This window comes from Capricornis sumatraensis, chromosome 7 (assembly GCF_032405125.1).
Source record: "Capricornis sumatraensis isolate serow.1 chromosome 7, serow.2, whole genome shotgun sequence".
Classification (NCBI taxonomy): domain Eukaryota; kingdom Metazoa; phylum Chordata; class Mammalia; order Artiodactyla; family Bovidae; genus Capricornis; species Capricornis sumatraensis.
The window spans coordinates 32,027,613-32,050,273 of NC_091075.1; the positions used below are offsets into that span (position 1 = coordinate 32,027,613).

The 22,661-nt window shown below is 42.9% G+C and overlaps 1 protein-coding gene across 1 annotated transcript in view; it reads right to left on the reverse strand.

Annotated features, from left to right (window-relative positions):
* Nucleotides 1–13,406: 13,406 nt before the first annotated feature.
* BMPR1B (bone morphogenetic protein receptor type 1B) overlaps nucleotides 13,407–22,661 on the reverse strand; it is a 104,548-nt gene continuing 95,293 nt past the window's right edge. The window contains exons 9-11 of the mRNA XM_068975715.1: nucleotides 18,914–19,089; nucleotides 15,047–15,177; nucleotides 13,407–13,532 (exon numbers count right to left, since the gene is read on the reverse strand). Coding sequence (XP_068831816.1) covers nucleotides 13,407–13,532; nucleotides 15,047–15,177; nucleotides 18,914–19,089 — 433 coding nt within the window. The remainder of the gene's footprint in view (nucleotides 13,533–15,046; nucleotides 15,178–18,913; nucleotides 19,090–22,661) is intronic.

Consider the following 22,661-nt stretch of genomic DNA (forward strand, 5'->3'; position numbering starts at 1 on the left):
GTTCTAAAACGTTTGACTTCCCACTGTGATGCCTCCAGTCTCCTTCATCAGTCTGAAGACCACAATGGACGCTGACCTGGATCATTTAACGATTCAACCTGTCTTTCGCCCAGGCTACATTATGCCTTCCAAATAGTTCTGACTTGGAAGATAATTATTCTGGCCTGTAACATATTTGTTATGCTTTCAAGTCTCGTCTTCGTGTCCCTGCATCACGCTGCTCACCCAGAGGTGGCATCCCCTTCTCACTTTCTTTCCTCTCTTGGGACCAGTTGCCTTCCTGACTAGTTGCAAATTATGTTCTATTATTGTCTTGGTCAAAAATTTTTTAATTAAAAAGATTTTTTTAACTGAAAAACAGTCAGTCAACAGACTACTTTTGTGTAAACGATGATATTTCTTTAGGACCATACAGGCTCTTGGCTTTAACACAGGGGCTCAATTCTTCCAGCAGGTGGGGGGGTAAAGAGTCAACAGTCCAGGAGCCAAACCGAGACTGAACAAGCAGCCCTGCCTGTGAATTGGCACTTTCAAAGCATGGCCGTGGCTTACCTTGGGGCTAGAGGTATCCAAGTTACGGAATGGATTTGAATTAGAAATAATCTTACCCTTTCCCCTTCTTCCCACATGCATTTCCTCACCTGTTTTGGTAATTTGTTGATATTCCCAGGTTCTTCTATCCTCATCACTGAGAAACTGTTGATACCTTGGTAGGGAGCCTTTTCTTATCTTCTGTTTTAGATACATGAAGATTATCCCATCATCTGTCTCTCTCAGACCACACCCTGTACCGTACATCAAAATACATTACACTTGCTGTGAAAGGTAAGATTGCACTAATAAACAAGTTCAGTGTATCATGCTTATACCAGTATATCTTTGACCAAGAGATAGTAAAATTGTACTCTACATAAAAAACTTAATTTTTAAAAGGGGGGGAAGCAGAAAAAGAGCTATGGTGCATTGCTGCATCTTAAAATGACTTTTCAAGATTACTCACCATTGCTGGTTTGAAGGGCTGTTATGTCTGGAAGTCAAGAATTAGAAATCTGATGCCTAATAAAAAATAGAAAGGAGCAAATATGTAGTATCCAGATAAATTAATTGCAAAACTGACTTTTAAAAAGTCATCAACCCAGAACTACAAAAGATAGCAGGAACTGTATTTTCAAAGCCACCGGTTCACTTGAAGTGCATCCTGGTATTTGGTTCTACATCTTAGCACCAGAAAGGGGAAAGGCGGTTAATTCCTTAAAAGTGAGGTACTTGTCTGTCATAGACCTCCATCATGTTCCCTGTCAGGGGAGCACACTTCCATATGTATAGCACGCCATTTATATCAAATAATTTACACAGCAAATTCTGATTTCCTTCTTTTGGGGAGTGAAGTAATAGCTGTTAGATTGCTCTCAAACTCAGGTCTAGGCTCAACAATTCAGTATATACGGAGCAACCTCATCAGCCATCCTGTAACATGCCCTCCCTTTCATTCCTAGGGCTTTGCTGTAGGTTGAGAGCAAAAACCAGTTTACTTCAACAGGAAGAAAAAAAAACTCTCACTTGTGCATGGTGCCATCTAGTGGTAGATAACACTATCTGCCCCAAGGAGTGGATACCTGCAGCGTGTACAGCATCTTTATGACAGACATGCAGAAGTTGTTTTCACATCAGATAGACATTTCTTATTCTTATCTTTTTTTCCACTTAAATTACCCATATCAAAAATTACATGTCATTATGAGCCTAGTTGCTTCCCTGGTGGCTCAGATGGTAAAAAAGTCTGCCTGCCATGCATGAGACCTGGGTTCAGTCCCTGGGTTGGGAAGATTCCCCTGGAGAGGGAAATGGCACCCCACTCCAGTACTCTTGCCTGGAAAATCCCATGGACAGAGGAGCCTCGTAGGCCACAGTCCATGTGGTCGCAAACATTCGGACAGGACTGAACAACTTCACTTTTTATGAGCCTAGTACGTTTGTTTCTAACTCCACACACACCTCAAATTGGGTTTTGACATCTCAGACTGGTGTTACAGAAATAATAGAAATACATAAAAATCTACAAAACAGCTTTTGAAGATTTGTTATTTATATTTTTCACTAGGCTTCATGTGTTTTAAAACTTACCTTTAGTTCTCTCTCTGATATTTATTTTTGAAGACATAAGCAGCATCCAGTAAGTTTTATATATGCAAATACTACATCTAATGAAGTGAAAACTGTTGTGGTTGTTAATCAAGGAGAAGAAACTAGCTTCCTTCTGAATTTGGGGATCTAAAAGCAGATGTTTCATCCTGTTTTGATTTTCCTCTCACTAAATCAAATTTCCTTAATGTGATCTGGAAGGAATAGAAGTTAGATTCAGATTATTGATAACTGGGCACAAGGTGTTAGCAAACTGTAACACCAAGATGCTCACAGCCAAGAGCCTTTTCATAAACAGCAAGAACACCAATGTGGACACTCACCTCAGTTACCCAGAAGAATTCCCATCTTCATGGAAGCAATGTAAGCTCTTCCAAGGCAGGTCAGTATTTGGGGTGAGATGTCCTTTGGTATACTGAATAACCATTAGCCATCTTGGGCTTCCCAGGTGGCACAGTGGTAAAGAATCTACCTGCCAAGCAGGAGATGCAGGTTCGATCCCTGGGTTGGAAATATCCCCTGGAGAAGGAAATGGCAACCCACTGTAGGATTCTTGCTGGGAAATCCCATGGACAGAGGAGCCTGGCGGGCTGCAGTCCACGCTGTTACAAAGAGTTAGACACAACTTAGCAACTAAACTACAACAACGGGTATTAGTAATTTAATGCTATCATAGGCCCAATCAGAAAGAACTGAATGAAATGGCAAATAAAAGACACCTATGACAAAGGACAATAGTTGAACAAATGAATTACCCTGATAATATTTAGACAACATGCAGCTCCAACCCTTTATACTGATACATACTACTATTTTGTGGGGCTACCCTGGTGGCTCAGATGGTAAAGAATCTGCCTGCAATGTGGAAGACCTGGGTTCAATCCCTAGGTTGGGAAGCTCCCTTGGAGAAGGCAATGGCTACCCCACTCCAGTATTCTTGCCTGGAGAATTCCATGGACAGAGGAGCCAGGCGGGCTACAGTCCATGTGGTCACAAAGAGTCAGACATGACAAAGCAACTAATAGTTTCACTCTTATTTTGTAGATTTTAATCTCCCAACTTTCAGATAGTAGAACCATTCGTTAGGAATAAGTCATGGAGACTGAGTTCAGGACACTCTGGAAACTATACGGTCGGTAACACTTTTTAGGGGCGTAAGAAAGATATTTTGAACACTGCAATAGTAGAGGTGAGATTTTATTTACCTTCTTCTGGAGAGGAGCAGACAAGGCTGCGGTCTATGTATCTTGAAGGGTGTGTCTGCTGGGAACACAGCAGCTGCGCTCCTGGTGCACGTCTGCCTCTGTCTCTCTCATGGATGTTGGAGGAAGGAAGCAGTAGCTGATCACCATCTCCTCAGGGTTCACTGCCTTTGCCACTTTAAGGTCTGCCCACGTGAGGTCAAGCACATAAAAATACTGACCTTCCAGAGAGTATAAGTAGGTAGAAAAAGTTTCCTTATCTAGTCTTCAGACTTCAGGTTGAACGGGAGCTATGGCTCTTGCTGAGCGAGGCTTCTGGACAAGTTCTCAGTCTTGCACAGAGACCCCAGTCCAAGTCTGAGGCCAATGACAGGAAGGATGCCTGTGGACACAGCCAAATGAAACTGAGTTTGATCCATCTGCTTTGAGAGCAGAGGCACTTTTGTGAGTCAGAATGCCATCATGCCATCCCTCAAAATCAATTATTTGTAAAGATGATAATGGTCAATGAGCATTAGATTTTATGGAACCAATAAGGAAAATATTTTTATGACTGATTATCTCAAGGTAATAAAATGTTGTTTTACCTTTTGAGTGCCTCACAGGACCAACTATTACACTTTGCCTTTTTGGTTTTTTGTATTTTTTTAAACTTTACTGAGCTAATGTTGACTGAAATCCTTAGAACTTTGCCTCTGTGCAATCAAGTGCTATTTCTTTACCCTAAGAAATCTATTTGTATAATCTCTGGCTGTAATGATTATTTTGAAAAAGTTTCTTTGCATCTCAAATGATTTTTTTATGGAATAAGGCATAAGGGGAATAAATACATTGTAAGCATTAATAATTTAAGCCTGTGTCTATACAGGTTAAGTAAGCCAATGGAGTCATAAATATTTCCATAATTCATGCCTGAAACCAATTTGTGAAAATGGGGAGATGGCCTTATATGTCACTGGGTGTGTTTGCTCTACATACTAACAATTAACTTCCTGATACTTTCATCTTATCAGCCCTGTGATTGCCCCATTTTTGGAAATCCTGCTCTAAAAATCTGTCTTCAGAAGAGTTCATGGCTCTCAGCTTTTTTGGTGGCCCTGTCACCTGCCTGAATTGATCTACAGGTGGAATATGAATGGGCTCATGCACCCAGACATAACATACATGCCTGGCTGTATTTCAGCATGGTCAAGGAAAGTGCTGCCAGGACAAACAGACAGGAACTCCATAAATGCACTGGCAAACAAAACCAACCAATACAGAAGCTATTTCCCACCCAGCCGTATACTTTAGACTTTTACTTGCTACAGAGAACTGTCCGGAGACGATCTAGGATTCTGCAGAGTGTCAGGAGTCTTGACCCACCAGCTGTGGAGAAGGGAAAAAGGAAGGTGGCCTGAGGTAAGGTCAGCTGCCCACAAGACAAAGCATCTGCTATGGTATACACCAGCCTCCACACCTGCCATTCCAGACTGTGCCTCAGCAAAAGTCTAAGCTGCTGAAGCTGTAACACTTCAGGGTCTTTTAGCCAATATGCTTAAGTCCTGCGTGCCAATCTTAAATTTCAAAGTCTCCTGGACTTGGCAGTATCAAAGCAGCAACTGAAGATGATGGCACCAGCCAGGGTGGAATAACCCTCGGTACTGAGTTCAGAAGGTGAATCATGGGCAATTATTGCTGATCAGCAGCCTAAGCTTGATAAACCCTGACCTCTGAAGGTCAGCACTATGGGAGGCAACATCCAAGAACTGTGACCTGAAACACGTCCCAGATGCCAAACCTGATTGATCGAGCAAAAGAGCAAGAAATTCACAGCCAGCACAAAATGCCTCACCCTTTTATATTGTTATGTGACACCTGTAAATGTGGGCAAATAAATTCTAACACACACACTCCTCCAGGCAACAGCGGTCAGAACAAGCTGAGGGTGCGACCTGCCTCCTCCCCTTCGCTCTTCCCCAGGCCTCCCCTTTGGTAGTGAGATCCTCACCCTTCCAACAGGATGCATTCAGCCCAGTTGCAGGGAAGAGCATCCCTGTGTGTGTGTGTGTGTGTGTGTGTGTGTGTGTGTGTGTGTGTGTGTGGTGTGTCATGGTGTTGTACATGTTCACTGAGTTTATGTTAACCTGTCACACACTGGCGACCTTCTCTTCATTCTTTCTAAAGAAGACAACCAATGTTTGTCAGAGAAAACTCCCCAGCAGTCTGTGCTATAGAGACATGTCACCCATCTGCTAGTCCCGGGGGACAGTTCAACTACAGAAACGGCACAGTAAGGTTTCGTGCTGTGTTGTCCTTCTTTTCTCAAATACAATGACACGACCTTAACTTTTCAGATATGGAACACTTCTTTTACTGTTTCGGAGTTCCCTCTTGCTGTATCTTCTATGCAATTCCTTTTCTAGAAACCCCCTGCAGAGGCGTGCTCTCTGGGGTCCCATCTGAGTCACCGTGCACTGGAAGTGAGGGATGCTAGCCCTGGCTGCCTCTCCCCATTTTCCTGCAGTTCTTTGGTTTATAAATTTGCCTGTATCCATCCTGTCAGCCAACATGTACAAAATGTAAGAAAGAATTTTTAAACAGGTAATAAATTATATTTATAAGCAACAGAGTGTGCTGCCTCACTTATTCCTTCACAGAGCCCTCCTCTGTGTGAAGAGTCAGTCACCCAGTGTTTCTTCAATAGCATGGAAAAGCACTTGGACTCTGCACCGATGGTAACCACAACCTCCCTCAGGCCAGGATGAGGCTCTAGAACAATGCTTCTCAAGCCTCTATGCACAATGGTGTCACTTGAGCAGCTTTACAAAATGACTGCCTGGATCTCACTCTCAGAGAACCTGAGTTCATAGTTCTGGGGTGTAGCCTAGGCCTTGGGAGTATTATTATAAGTTCCCAAGTGATATCAGTGAGCAGTTACGGCAGGGACCGGGTCTGGGTACAGTGGGCCAGAGGCCCTGGAGAGTTGGGAAGAAAGTGAACGAAGGCCAGCCCCTCATATAGTCCACTTTAGATGAATTCTGCACAGACTTGTGGTTGCCAAGGGGGAGCGGGGATGCGAGAGGGATGGATTGGAAGTTTGGGATTAGCAGACGCGAATTAATGTGTGTAGGATGGATAAACAGCAAGATCCTAGCATATACCACAGGGAACTACATTCAACATGAAACTACCAGCAGAAAGTAACACAGCATTAAAAGTCAACTATACTTCAATAAAATTTTAAAAATAAAAGTCTGCAAAGAGCCACACGGTATATGTGTGCTAAATCACGCAGTTGTGTCTGACTCTTTGAGACCCCATGGACTGTAGCCCGCCAGGGTCCTCTGTGGAATTCTCCAGGCAAGAATACTGGAGTGGGTTGCCATTTCCTCCTCCAGGGGATCTTCCTGACCCAGGGATCGAGCCCCAGTCTCCTGCGTCTCCTGCATTGCAGGCAGTTTCTTTACCACTGAGGCATCTGGGAAGCAACAGATACATTAGTAGGTACAAAATGAAAAGGGAGGATGCCCAGAGCTAGAGCAAACCCCAGGCCGACCTGCTCAACTTGTTGGAGGATGGCAGGCCACTCCCTCCGAGTGTGCAGGGGACTCTGAGGCAGCCTCTTCCGGGTGAGGGAGCTTCTCTGAGAGGGGAAGCTCCTGCCCATTCCTGCCCCTCAGCCTTGGCCGCCAGAACCTGTGAGTAAATGGACCTGTCCTGACAGTACTGTCCCTTGACTTAAGGCCATCCAAGACAGGAGTCACAAAACCAGCTGTGGGTCAGAGCTGAGAAAGTGGTGGCACTGGAGTCCGGGTAAACCAGAGTCCTGGTAAAACAGAAGGGAGAAGTGGGCACTGTGGCTGAGAAGTTAGCGCCATTTAAAGAATAGAAACTCCATAAAGACTGAAACGGCCCTTCACAAAGACAGTACACAGTGGCACAGGCTCAGCCCACGACCATCCCTTGAGCCCTGCTTTGGAGCTTTGGTGGCTGGGGCTGCTGTTGGGAAAACTGCACCCAACAAAACGCACATACATTATCTGAGTTGGGGAGGAGGGCTACCCCAGCCCCTCTCTGGGTTGGTGTCACTGGAAAGTTCTGGCATGTGGCCCAGGAAAAGAACCCTTATCAGCCCCAGAGTTCCCGACAGCCAGTTAATAGCAGAACCTGGGAAGGCATTGCTTCACAGAAACAAAAGTCCCGAGAGCAGGAACACCTGTGCTCTGCTGCAGTGATGGGAAGGAACCACCAAGCATGCGACTTAAAAGTGGCCCGGGCAAGCGAAGATGCTGTTCACCTCAGCTGGGGTTTACCATCTCTGCCTTTGAGTCCAGGAAAGCCCACAGCATCCAGGAGTGGGGTGCAGACAGGGTGGGAGAGGGTGTCCCCACTGCAGACTCTGGCTAGTTTCACACGTTGCCAGCTTTACATCCTGCAAAATTAATGTCCGTGAGGAAAAGCAGTATTTACGAGCACCTGCTCTGTGCCTGGAGTGGAGCCACACAGACTTCCCACATTCACCTCATCTGTTTCTCCTCAGAGCCCCATGAGGCGGGTTTTGGTCTCAGTTTATAGGAAAGAGGTCTGGGGCTCAGACTATGTACTTCTACGAAACAGATGCTGAAAACCATGCACGTGACTTAGATCCATCTGAATCCCCATGTTGGCGTGAACCCTCCTGGCATTACTGCAGCTGGCTCAGCACGGCCAGTCACACACCCTGGAGCCCCTGGGAACTGAGGTGAAGCCCGCCTGTGCCCCCGGTGCTCCGACGACTCTGGGTCTCCCCTCTCTGGATCCAGTCTCCACTGTGAAAGTAGAACGTGAAAGCTGCTCAGTCACGTTTGACTCTTTGCAACCCCATGGACTGTAGCCTATCGGGCTCCTCTGTCCATGGAATTCTCCAGGCAAGGATACTATGGAGTGAGTTGCCATTCCCTTCCCCAGGGGATGTTCCTAACCCAGGGATAGAACCTGGGTCTCCCGCACTGCAGGCAGATTCATTACTGCCTAAGCCACCCCTGGATGGCCTCGAAACCCACGTTCACTCTGGCCTCCAGGATTCCCAGGCCATGAACAGACAACTGAACGAGTTCCCTCTCCCTCTGCAGACGGCTGTCTCCTCTCTGGGGGACACTGATTCAGAAACAGCAGCAACAACCTGTTAGCTCCACACACGGACTTCACAGTCGGGAGGAAGGATGGAGTCTCTCTCCTGCCATTGGGGCGCTGCTTCCAGGTCGCTGCCCTTGCATGAATGCCCACTCTGTAGTACATCAGGCCCCACCAGCCTCTGTCTCCACCCTCTGCCCCCATCCCACGATGGCTCTGGTGAATCCTGTCTCACAATCTTCATGTCATTAGACCACCACCATCCTGGGGGGCTTGGAAATCCACAAAGACAGATCCAACGACCTGGCTTTGGCACGCACGTGTCATCACCAATCATTTTGTCCATGAATAAATCCATCCACCCCTGAGAGTACACCCTCAGCCTGTCCCTGGTCTTGTGACTCACTCTGAAATCTTGATTCTGAACACAGCCTCTTTCTCAGTAACTGCAAACGCACCACCTCGACCCCAGCCTAGTTAGCTGCCCTCTGACCTAGTTTCCCTGGACCCGTCGCCTGCCTCTTCTTTAGTCCCCTCCTTCCTCTGGACCACGTCGGCTGTCCCCTTGATGATAAATCTTATTTTCCAGGGCCCCTTGCTGCATATGCCTGGTAACTCCCACCTGAAATGAAACCGGCTGTCGCAGTCTCCAGGCCTGCATCTGAGTTCCTGATAGAAAAAAATAAAACCATAAAACTATTAATACATAGAAGAGTAGCACAGGGAATTTGTAATAATAGCTAATATTTAGTAATAGTCGAGTGCTTCACCTAATGCTTAGGGGCATGGCATGGATTATTTAATCTTCAGAACCGCTCCATGCGGCAGAGATTAATATTATTCTTCTCTTCAAGGGGAAGAAGCCAAGTCTTCAAGAGGTCAAAACAGGGCTACCCTGACAGAGCGGGGAGAACGAGGGGGCCCAGGTTCACATGCCGGTTGTCTGGTGGCCCAGCAGCCACGCCCTGGTCACCAGCCACAGTCAGCCTTCTCCATCTCAATGGGGCCCTCGGCATTGCCTGTAAGCATCTGCTGTGACCTTGTCACCAAGGTTCCCACCTTCCCTCTCACTCTCAGCAGATGACTGTTCCTCCTAATTACACACAGAATCGGAGCCATCAGACCTCTCGTCCCGCTCTCCTGCCGCCACGGTGCACACTTACTGCGGCGCTGTCCACGGCTGCCTCTCCCGCCTGTTACAACGTGACATTTTTAGAGACAGAGAACAGGCACAGCTATAAGACAACAGACATGTTCTTTCCAAGGGGAGAATGAAACCATTTTATTAGGGGGAATGTTAAAACAAAGCCATATACAATTCATAACAAATACAATTGTTCCCTAGTTCTGAATAGTTACAGTATATACAAATTCAGTAAGGCACTGGTTCCCCAAAAGAACACAAATGAGTCTTCTTTTGAAACAGACAACAAAATCCCTTATATAGTCTAACTTTTCTCCAAAAAGTATGGCATTGTTTTTTTTTGTTTTGTTTTGTTTTACAAAAGGAATCATAAGTGCTAAATTAAGTAACTTCTGATGCCTTCTTTCCTTTCCACGGCTATGTGACTAAGCTTTCTAAGGAGCTATAACTATAGAATTATTCAAGTTTAAAAACCGGTGCTTCTTTCAGTGCCCTTCCACCTACCAACAAAGAACAGACCAACAACACAGAACACTGCCACTGCTAATGAATCTGCGTGGCTCTGGAAACATGGAAGCCGATCATTATTCAGCACTCGCTCTGCCTGACTATGCAGCAATTGAAACGTGTTGAAGAATTCCCTGTAAATAAAATCTTAGCATAGTTTATAAGAAGTTTTGTTTTGAGAAGAAAAAGAATGGTCACTAGTGTCTTTCAAGCAGCACATTTCAGGAGGTCAGAGACCTGTCTCCTCACACACAATGTTCATAGCACTGCTGCCTGGGATGTAACAATCTACACCCTTTTATAAATAAATATTATGTTTCACGTAGTACTTTATCATCCATAATATTTTACTCTCTAATCCACATAATGGAGTTGTGCCGGACTCCAAACCGAACATAATATTTATATATACATATATTTATATAATATACACACACATACATAAACTATAAACCCAAATATCTTAGCATACAAAACTTATATTAGCTAACAAGTAATATTTTAGGATTCCTTTGCAGGGAAAAGGTTAGAAGAAAATTTTAGTCTTTGAAATCGTCCTGAAAGTAAGCAATCGTCTACATTATTTCCAGGTCTCCACTCTTCTATTGGGAGACAAAACAAAAAAATAAATTCACTTCTGAGCTACCAGAAATTTAAAAATCAAAATTAATTATTTGGAAGCGAGTAGGTAGTCTATTTAAGAACAATTTAATATTTCCTAAGTGAGGTGGATTTTGGTAAGACAGGAAAAAAAATCTATTCATAAATAAATTCTTATATCATTAAAACACAACAGTAACTAATGTGTCTTTTAAAGTATACCAGGAAAAAATTTTTAATGTCCATAGTGAGTATACCAGGTTGGGAATTAGAAAGTAAGCTATCCATTTTTCCAAAGCAACCAAACAAATTATATGAAAAAAATTTGGACACTATTTTAATTTCTTCCCATCTTTCACAGGAACCAACACCTCCCTGGAAATCTAGTTTACCCTTCAAATCATCACCTCTCCACAGTATATTCTGATTTGAAGTTATCCATGTATAAGAACTTATTAAAAACAAAACCACATTGTTACCTAAGCGCTAAGCCCAATCATCACCTAAATTTAGGGAAAATCAAGAAACACAAACATGCCCCCACTTAACTGATGTAAATGTTTACTTATTTGTTTTGCAGATGATCTGATTAGAGGCACTGAAGTTTCTCTCCTAGGCTCAGATGATTATCCCACTTAGCTTTAGCCAGATACTCCTTCTAAGCAATCGCAAAGAATATTTTGACCTAAGAAAAGGGAACACTTACACTGTTATTCAGGTTATGTTAATATCAGTAAAAGCAGCATTCTAATTATATTTGGAACCAACTGTTTTTAATCTTTGAAAAAGCAGAAACTTTTTTTCATATTCAAGGATTAAGCAAATATTTTTACAAAGGAGCTGTGATTATGAAGCACTGGGGAGTGAATGCTGAATACAGAACACTGCTTCTCCCAGACGGTAAGCACAGCTCACAGTCGGTCTCTGCCTTCGGATGCTTTCTGGAGGAACCAGTCACCAGCTGCAAGCTCACTTCAGAAGTCAGGAAAATATTTTCTCATTTTTCGTGCAGCTGTCACATTTCCAAAAACTCTCCATCCTTCAGCCACCAAGTGGGGAAATGAAAATGTGTTACAAAACACTGCCCCCTGGAGTATTCTGGAAAGAACAGAATTGCTGTTTGGGGTTTTTTTTTTTGTTTTTTTTTTTTAAGGGCAAAGAAGAGGAGCTTCCCAATTCTTTGCTAAACACTACAGAATTCTAAGAAGCATAAGAAAACCACAGTCAGGAAGTAAACGAATAAGGTTGAGAGGGATGTGTACAATTGTACCCTTTATTATGCTCCTGTTGCTAAGGAATACTGGCCCTGTCAATGATTTGACTCCTGCTGCTCAAAAGTTTGTGTGTCTACATAACTGAACAGGTGGAGAGATGTTCTGCGCAAGCGCTGCAGAGAAGAAAACAATAATAAATTAAAAAGTGAGCTGAACGTCATGAAAATAAAAATAAACTGAGTCAGCACTCCTAAGACACGATGCTATCACCTAAGACTTACATCCTCCATCTGTACCGACTGCAGAATCAGTCCCAACAGCCATAAAATCTTGTGGTCTCCACTAGCATTCCTCTGCTGTTCCATTTGGAGGTTATAGTTACCTAATTTAAAATTAAAATTAGTTCAATTAACCTGATATGTTTCCTCTCCTCTAAACTCAGACAGAGTAAAGGCAGATAATAACTAAAAGAAACCCTCTTTGTACACAGTAAGTTGTGCACTCTTTCCCCCTCATGCGGCCGAGGAGGTCTCTTCCGCATACCTAAGACACAAGCCGTGTGTACCTCCATCCTCACCGCCTACCTTTTGACACTATCTTCTTACAGCTCAAGAGCAAATTATCTCTATTTTAAAGCGCCTTGTCTTCGACCCAGCTGACAGCCACTTTACTTAATATTGATCCTTTCATTTGAGAGATCAAAAGCACGCAGGGGTTCAACTTCCTACACACACAAAAGCTTTGTTTGTGTTTAATGAAAGAAAAAACCTAACAGAATCAGAAATACAAAGTGGTTCTGAAGAACAGTGTTAACATTTACTTCTAGTAGAGTCTCGTAAAACCTTCATTTGTCCCACATCCTCTGAAGCTGCAGAAGGTCATGGGTGGGAATCCCCAGAGGCGGTCCCACACAGGCGGTGCCGGTACCCAGATGCGTTCACATTGCTGCGGCTGCCCCAGTGCAGGGCTGGCCAGAGTGGTCTGAGGAGGCAGGGGCACGTCGGGGGCTTTTAAGATGGGTTCCATTCGGTTCTCCAGCTTCAACGATTGTCTTTTGGTTGGTAGAGTGCAACATTTTACCAATGGAAACACATATTTTAATTTTCCTTCCAGCAGAGTTTCTGGGAAGAACTTTAGTTGTTATTCTTTAAACTAAAATAGTATATACCTTGAAACATCTACATTTTTGTTTTATTTTGGCAAAATTATCTTTTGAGGAAAAAAAAGGCAATCCCCAAATACCGGGCTTTCTTAGAAAGCAACATGCATCATATCTTGAACAAATTACCCAGGCAGTTTCTCCCGCCTACAGACAGACATGAGGAATCCGTGCTTCTGGAAACTTCTATTTGTCCAGGCTGCTCCCTGAGCGGTAAGAATACACCCTCTGGGGAGCAGGAGGATGTTCGAGGCTGGGATGGTGGATGCTGCTGGAACATCTTTTGCTCTGCCCACAAACAGAAGAATAGCTACTGGCTTTGTCCAGAGACACTTACTCTTGCCTCAGAGCTTAATGTCCTGGGACTCTGACATTTTGGCAAGTGTTTTCTTAACCCGTAGGGCTGTCAGTCTTGAGGCAGGATTGTGAGCCCAGCATTCCGTCATGAGTTTCCCCATCTGCCTGAGACACTGCAGGAAGGAAAAGGAGAACCGGACTTACACGAGAGAAACGTATGATCTGCAAGGCTGGCACTCGATACTGGCTTCTAGTTCTGGGTTTCTGAAATTTGAATGTACTTTTAAAAGACAGTCTTAAAAGCATGTAGGCATAAAATTCCATAAAAATTCCTTTCTCATGCAAATCTTAAAGGACTAAAACAAATTTTCATGTCTTCCTTGTGACAGGAGCAAGCAGGTGGCTTTGCTGATTGTAGAAGAGTGTTTTGAAGTCAGATTAAACAAATACAAAAATACCCAGGGAGGCTGTATTCCGCTGCACACTCCCAGACTGTCTCTAACACTCGATGAGCTTAAATCTTTTATCTAATTCCACACTAGTCAAACAAACATGGTTATTCCTCAATCATAGCTGTCCACTACAATAATAGCACCACACTATACCATTTAACAAGATTAATGACCTGTGCACAGCCTCACTACAAGTTTCTCCTGCATTCTCCTGTGGCACGTCAATTATTGGCCTTCCTGTTGAAAAGCACCATTTCGCTTCATTAGAAATCCTCAGTGAAGGGACTCTGAGCAATATCAATGCCCATAACCACCTTCAAAATAATATAGACTCCAGCATCTTATAAGGCTTTCTGCACAGCTCACTGGGAAACATGTATTATTTAGCATTTCAGTAACTGGCCACAAAACCAAGAACCAAAAGTTATTTTAAAATGCAATTAACACTGAAGAATTAGTTTATAAACAGTGTTCTGTCCATTTGTCTGCACTGGCTTGGATTTTTTTTTTTTTTTTTGAGGGATGCTTCAAACTCCTCTCTGAATGTGGCACTCTGAGTGCCGCCAGACACTCCAGGTCCGAGGGGTCCAGAGTTTCACAGGGTGGATGGAAAAGGGGTGAGCAAGGCGCAGAGGGGGCAGGAGAGGCAAGGCGGGCCGGCTCACTTCCGGCTTCTGGGCAGCTCCTCTCAGACCTGTGGAGGTTTCACCAGGACGCACTCAGAGCCCGACCGAGTGTGGGTTTGTTCCCACAGCATCACGTCATGTATTAAGGAAGACCCACGCAGTCAGGCATCTCACCTAGGTGACCTTGTACCACTTCTGTGTACAGAAAAGTCAATTCTTCAGATGCCTACCTCTTCTCTCATTAAATGAGAGAATGCTGTATGTGAGTCTGTCATGGAGAAAATTCATGATGTTTTACACACCCACATTCGGAGAAATAACAGCCTCTATGCAAGTGTCAGGAATCACCAATAAATGAAATAATGTTAGCAGTTATGTCGGCTAAACACTGACCCATTCAATGTATTTTGGAAGCGGCAAAATCAAACAGGAGAAAGGAACAGATAATGTAATATACTGCACTCATCTCCATATAAACTGCTGCCATGACATATCGTTACCGTCCCAACAGAGAAGACAAATTCCTGCAATAAATATTTGGAATTTTGGCAAAAGGAGAAAAGCCTGTTTCGACACTGGTCACGGCCACGCGGTGACCTCCAACCTCACCTCGTCACTGCTCCACCGGTTGGGGAAGGAGGGCCGCAGCTTCTTGATACACACGATCTCTCTCATGTCCTCGTAAGAGGGGTCACTGGGCACCAGGTCATGATAGGGGAGCTGATATTCTTCCACTATACCTGAAAATATATTAAGAAGGTTATTATTTTCTGTGAAGAGGAAATAAAAGTCTAACAAACAAACTGTTCTCAGAGGAAACTTTTATCGGCACCAAAGACAAGTTTAGGTTGAAAAACAGCAAAAAAAAAAAAAAAAAAAAAGCCACAAACACAAAAACCCACCAACCTTGAAAAAAATGGGCCCAAATGACACAATTTTCAAAAAATGAATAAAAAGCACACGGAAACATTATTATACACTTTCAAGCCTTTTTTCCTAACATCTAGAAGCTAAGTAAACAAACATCTCAAATTTACTTCTGATTTTATAAAGGCTCTTGTACTCTGTGCCAAAATTTTAAAAATCTATATAAATCTTGTGCAAATTTGGCAGACACACCCCAAACTCATTCTGCATAATATGTAACTATTTCTATTACTGCAATATGGGATTATGAATCTCATAATAAATTTGGCAGTGAATCCTACTTGAACAAAATGTCAGATGTACATTTTTTTTCTGCTTAATCATCAGAATGTATTCTTGCACACTGAAAATTTAAAATACTATATTCCAGGTGGTGCTAGTGGTAAAGAATCTGCCTGCCAATGCAGGAGACATAAGAGACCTGGGTTTGATCCCTGGGTTGGGAAGATCCCCTGGAGAAGGGCATGGCAACCCACTCCAGTATTCTGGCCTGGAAAACCCCATGAACAGAGGAGCCTGGTGGGCTATAATCCATGGGGGTCATAGAGCCAGACACAGCTGAGTGACTAACGCTTTATTATGTCCTTTCTTGTAAACTCAAACCCATTTATAATCATGAAGGACCAGAAGGTTCAAAAGTTTTCTCAGATCACTCCAACTCACCATTTATTCTGTCCCCTGCTAAGATTACAGATCAAAAACATATGTATTATCTACGTTACTATTTCCTTCTGCTGTGTGTGTCATCTCCACATAAGATAATGGAAGCAAAGGTCTCCTGGACAGGAGATGCTCTTTTCATTCCCATTCTTCCTCCCTTCCTAATTCTCAAGATGATGGTTCTGGAAATCTTAAGCAAGGATGATGTTGATCTCATTCAGCTCAGATTTTCCTTAGTGCCTAATGCCAGCACCTTACCTGGCTGGACTGATGCATGGTGCTGGGGTGGGTATATAGGCCACCACAGACACAGAGCCAACCACACAAGATTATCAATTCATAGGAGTCTGTCTTTGTACTCTAGGCCTGACTCCTCTCTCCTTATCATGCAATAACATTATCAAAATTTTCAACAACTGCTACCTTTGTGTCTGAAACTTCAAAACTTTCTCTTTTCTCCCAAAGCCTGAAAGGCCTATAACTGGATGTGTCTTCTTTACCCAAAAGAATCCGGACTAGAAAGATAAGCCCCCAGATTTCCAATATCCTCATAAAGGAGAGTGTTAGAGAATAGAATCTCTGTGCTTGTGTCCTCTGGAAGAGCAAAGAAACTCATCTGCTGAGAGTCTATGATCTGCAAGGCATGAATAGTATATGTTATCATTTATCTTATTAGATTCTCAAAACTGTTTATAAGATAGCACTATGCAGATGAGTAAAGCTGATTTTGAAAGATTAAGTAACTTGCCCAATGCCATACAGTTGGTCTTAGGCAGAGATGAGTCTTTCTGACAAATATACATCAATCTCATACAGAGACAAGGGAACATGTTAGTACCTCTCTAACCCCCACAGGCAAAGATAGCCCTAGAAAAGCAACTAACACTCTGCTGTCTACATAAGGTTGGCTTGTTTCCTAAGTAGAGAATCACGGCTCCTGTATTCCTGCCCACAAGCTTTCAAATAAAGGCTTCTTGTAGCCCTATTCACTTTGAGATATTCAGGACAACTTAATTAGAGAGTTGGACTGTGAAGAAGGCTGAGTGCCGAAGAATTGATGCTTTTGAACTGTGGTGTTGGAGAAGACTCTCGAGAGTCCCTTGGACTGCAAGGAGATCCAACCAGTCCATTCTGAAGGAGATCAGCCCTGGGATTTCTTTGGAAGGAATGATGCTAAAGCTGAAACTCCAGTACTTTGGCCACCTCATGCGAAGAGTTGACTCATTGGAAAAGACTCTGATGCTGGGAGGGATTGGGGGAAGGAGGAGAAGGGGACGACCGAGGATGAGATGGCTGGATGGCACCACCGACTCAATGGACGTGAGTCTGAGTGAACTCCGGGAGATGGTGATGGACAGGGAGGCCTGGCATGCTGCGATTCATGGGGTCACAAAGAGTCGAACACGACTGAGCGACTGAACTGAACTGAACTGAACTCCACTCTACTATTCCTTTAACTTCTGTAAACCTATCTTAATAAAAAAAAAATAAGTGTAAGCATATTATTCAAAAATAGACTCGTTTACTCCTAATAAAGCATGAAATCATAATAACAACAGGAGATTTATATGATATTTGTTTAGGAAACTTGCCCTACATTCACTTTTCTTTTGGCCTAAAGACTTCTCTTATTTCAGAGGGAAAGTTTTCTATTTTAAACTGCTTACAAGAGGCACAGAGTTCCCAGAGTGATTAGTAGGCATCGTTGAAGATGGTCTTTCTATGAAAGTAAGAATGCCTGTTGAGCTACTGTTTCTCCTTCATATTTAACCATGACTCTAAATGTAAGTTAAGTCTCTACCAACCAAAACGAAAATTAAAGATAATAGCTAATGTGTACTGAGTGTTCTTTACACGCCAGGTAGTTTTAATTCTTTTTTACAATCATTGAAACCTCACAACAACCATCTGAGGTAGATACAATCATTCACATCCTTCTGACAATAAGAAAACAGAAACAAAGAAAAATCTAGTAACGCATCAAACGTTCACAAATAAATGGCAGGTCCAAGAAAAAAAATCCCTGTACTAGTTAAGTGCCTGCTACACTATCAGATCCCTGGATAAGCTCACATTTTTGAGAAAGTGAGGAACCAGCCATCATGAGGAAAGGCAGCAATGTTACTTTCTGAACCAGCACAACCAAAAGTAGAGATGTAAACAGGGCGCTTGATACTGAAGAGCCTGCAACTCAGCTCGTCACCTAAAAGATGTTCAAATCTGCCTAAGAGCAAATTATGCAGCAGTGGACAAAACACTACAGAAATATTACCTCTGAATATTTAAAAAAATCTTTTCTTAGTTTTACTAAGGACTCCTTGTGTTTATAGAAAAGTTATCATGAACAATAATGACATTCTTATGCTTTAGTTTCCTTTTGATACAAATTTATGTTTTCAAGCTCGTTTATGAGGACGTATCATAGAAATTCAAGAATTAGGGGCTTAAACAATGGGTGTCTCCCCACATTGATGTGTCTCCCATCATCTGTACAGAGGAAGCCACAGGCAACAGGGCACTGATGTTCGGGGTGAGGCCAGAAGCTGGAAGGGGTAGGAAAGGGGGTTTGACTTGATGGAGTAACTGCTGGAGGAAAAGCTCAAGAGAGAAGGGAGACAATATACATGGTAGAAGGGGGTGAGCTCTGAAAAGGCCAGAGGAAGTTGACAGTGTGCCTGAAAGAGACTCAGTAGCAGTAGCAGGTGGAGGGAAGGTGGCAAAGACCGTTCTAAGATGTTAAATACCATGGTTTGGGAGGACTGTGATCGCAGCCACAGAAATAAAGGGGAAAAGCAAATCAAGTCTGATTTAGTAAACAACACAATAACTCTGATTTCTGACCAGAGAGAAAGGATTTGCAGCAGCTCCAGCAGCATCACTGTCACTTACCTCCTGACACACATCTCCTAGCGACCTCCCAAAGGATGAGTCCAAAACTGTACATGTCGGCCATGATGTAAGACTGAAAGTGATTTCTGTTCAAGCTCTCGTCCAACACTTCTGGAGGCATGTAGCGCTTGGTGCCAACGCGAGTGTTGGGTGGTATGTCAACTTCATTCGTGTCACTAAGGAGAAAGTCAGGCAAAGCGCTATCAGCTCTGAGGAGGAGCAATGAATGGCAGGTCAGGCGATTCCTAATTCGGCACTTTAGTGAAAGGCGAGAAAGGGTATCCTTTCAAGGCATAACGTTTTCCTGAAAAATATTTCTTGCCAAAAGTTCGATATTCACAGGTCAAAACCCACAAAGATGACAATCAGAATGAAGCTACAACATAGAAGATGGCACGGCCACAAGATCAATGTAAACTCTACATTATTGCTATTAATAAATACCAATTCAATGTCACACTTACCGTCCTTCCCTTCATATATTTGTAGCTTTGCCCTTAAAACTGGCAGGTGCACATGTGAATTTGATTTGAGACAATATTTCTTAAGCCAAGTGTTGAGAGGCTTTTGCAGCTACAAACAAGTAAGAAGGGAAAGGAGGAGAAGATCAACGAAGATTTGCAAAGGTTTTTTTTTACTTTGATAAGCAGAGACCTATAAAAAGGATTTCTACTAGCACTATTATTTCATAAACCAAATAACATGTATTTTTTGATAAAAAGGAAAATAACTGAATATACTATCTTTAGCTTCCAGACAATTTCACAACATGATCTATTAATTATTATTCTGCATAGACAGGGAGAAAATTCCTGATGGAAGGACAGTCATCTGCAGGCTGGCATGTGGGAACCATGGTCTCAGTGCAGTGACCTGGAGCTGGAGCTGTGAACCCAGTTTGCAAAGTTGCCAAACTATGATTGCTTGAGAAGCTGACACTTAACGAGAGGAGACATGTAACATCACTGCCAGCACAATGCTAAGCATGCATCACAAGTTCAACAAGCCCCACAGCTCAAAAGAAACTAGTGGAAATAAGGAGCAATGAGCGCCTATTTTGATGGGTGAATCAACTGCAAAACAGAAAAGATTAACAACAAAAAAACCCCCTCATGATTAAACTGAAGTCTCTAATCTGTGATAAACCTTCCTTTCTCTTGATTCCCAAGAGTTTTTCTTTTTCTTTTCCTTTTCATCAGACTCCACTCACTCTCAAGCACTGATATGTTTGTTCTTTTTCTTCAATGCAGAAAACAGCTGCATATATCAAATACCATGTTCATCACACTGCATCACAGACAACAGCAAATTTAGCAAAGCACAAGCTGGAATCAAGATTGCTGGGAGAAATATCAGCAACCTGAGATATGCAGATGATACCATTCTAATGGGAGAAAGTGGAGAGGAAATACAGAGCCTCTTGATGAGGGTGAGAGAAGAGAGTGAAAAAGCTGGCTTGAAACTCAACATTCAAAAAACAGATCATAGCATCCAGTCCCATCATTTCATGGCAAATAGAAGAGGAACAATGGAAGCAGTGACAGATTTTATTTTCCTGGGCTCCAAAATCACTGCATAGGGTGACTGCAGCCATGAAATTAAAAGATGCTTGCTCCTTGAAAGAAAAGCTATGATAAACCTAGACAGCATGTTAAAAAGCAGAGACTTCATTTTGCCAACAAACGTCTGTAAAGTCAAAGCTATGGTTTTTCCAGTAGTCATGGATAGATGTGAGAGGTGGGCCATAAAGAAGGCTAAGTGCCAAAAAAACTGATGCTTTGAAATTGTGGTATGGAAGAAGACTCTTCAGAGTCCCTTGGACTGCAAGAAGATCAAACCAGTCAAGCCTAAAGGAAATCAACCCTGAATATTCATTGGAAGGACTGATGCTGAAGCTCCAATACTCTGGCCACCTGATGCAAAGGGCAGACTTAATGGAAAAGACCCTGAAGCTGGGAAAGATTGAAGGCAAAAGGAGAAGGTGGTGGCAGAGGATGAGATGGTTGGATGGCATCACCGACTCAACAGACATGAGTCTGAGCAAACTCTGGGAGACAGTGAAGGGGATCCTCGTGTGCTTCAGTCCATGAGGCCACAAAGAGTTGGACAGGACTGAGCAACTGAACAACAACACAGTGGCTTTTGGGGAAGAAAAAAAAAAACAACTTGGCGCTGGATCTTACTGCCTCAATCTCTGTCTTCAAAAACATAAAACATAGTGTCATTGGGAAAACCTAAAGGGTGGGAGTTATCCCTCTGTAGATCGCAAAACTGTTAACATTTACTAAAACTTATAAATATAAAGCTTCATCCTTACTACCATTTAAAATTTGCTTCCATCTAAAATTCTTCAGCTAAAGCTATTTCACCAGACGGTCACTAGGATACTCATTAGGCCCCTCGAGATCTTTTAAAAGCAACAACTCTGAAGGAGCCCATTTTCCTAAAATAATAGTTAAAGGAAATTTTTTTAATGAAAAAAAAAAAAGAGTTCATACTCCTTTCCATCAGTAAATGTAGGTCTCAGTGCTCTAGGCTTTTTTCTAAGACTAGAAAGAGTATAAAATGTGAATCACGGTATTTATCAGCAGGACGCAATAGACAAATGTCACCTGTGAACCTAAATAGTACATAGTAAGGGAGAAACACAAAAGGGAAGAGGCTGGATGATAATGTGGGGAAACAGCAGACGTAAAAGGTGCCACAGAGGCTCCCCCTTCAATTATACGGCAATTTCTCTCCTCTTCTGCCCACTGACACCTCTCATGTGAACACACAGTGGGTTTTCCATTAATGTGTGTGTTACAGCTTTTAACTTTGAATCATTAGAGGAAAACAGTGCAGGGGTTGGATAGAGGATTCTGGGTTCTGTGTAGAGAAATGAGCATGGGGGTTTGCAGATGGAAAGAAGATGGTGAACGGCTTAAATCATCTTCCAGAACATGTTCTGGGAAAGAAAACCAAGAACATTCCCAAGAACATGGGCCCCACAGGAGTACATTTCAGCCAAAGGCATACTCTAACCTCAGTTGGTAACGATTTTAGACAATTCTTTTCCATTCTTATACTTAGTCCTTAATGTTTTAGTTGGATTTGGGAGGTCAAGAAGGGCTAACAGAATGCGTGACATGGAGACATCTATGGGAAAACTAAAAGCTAATTGGTACTGGAGGATAACAGATTCAGGATTTGTGATGGCCAGACTATTTATAGTTCTCTAGACTCTCATTCCCTCAAACATGGAAAAAACACGCAGTCGAGGACTTTGCTTGCCCATCAAATGCTCCAAAACCAGCTCCTTACTTACATAGTACCCCAGCCACTACTGGCCCTCCCCACCTTGCACTCTCCATCCCAAGTGCTCCCCGACCAGTGCTGGAATAACTATCTCCCCTGGGAGAGCTGAATAAATACCTTCCCCTAGAAGAACCTGAACAAATATTCTCCTCTGTGGCATCTCAATGAATATTCATCTTCCAACCAAAGACGGTAAACTCCTTGAGCCTGAATGACATCGTAATCATTGGATTTGTCCCTAAAGAGCAGGTCCCCACCCATCTCCATTCACCATGTGTCTTGCACACGGCAGTAGGGAATACACTTTAAATGAAAGAAGGAAAAGGTTTTTTAATAGTAAACTTTGCTATGTATGATTTAAAGAAAAACTTAAAAATCTCTGTTATACATAGGCCATAAAATCAAACATGGCAGCCATGTAGAAAGATAAATTGCATTTTGTTCAGCAAAT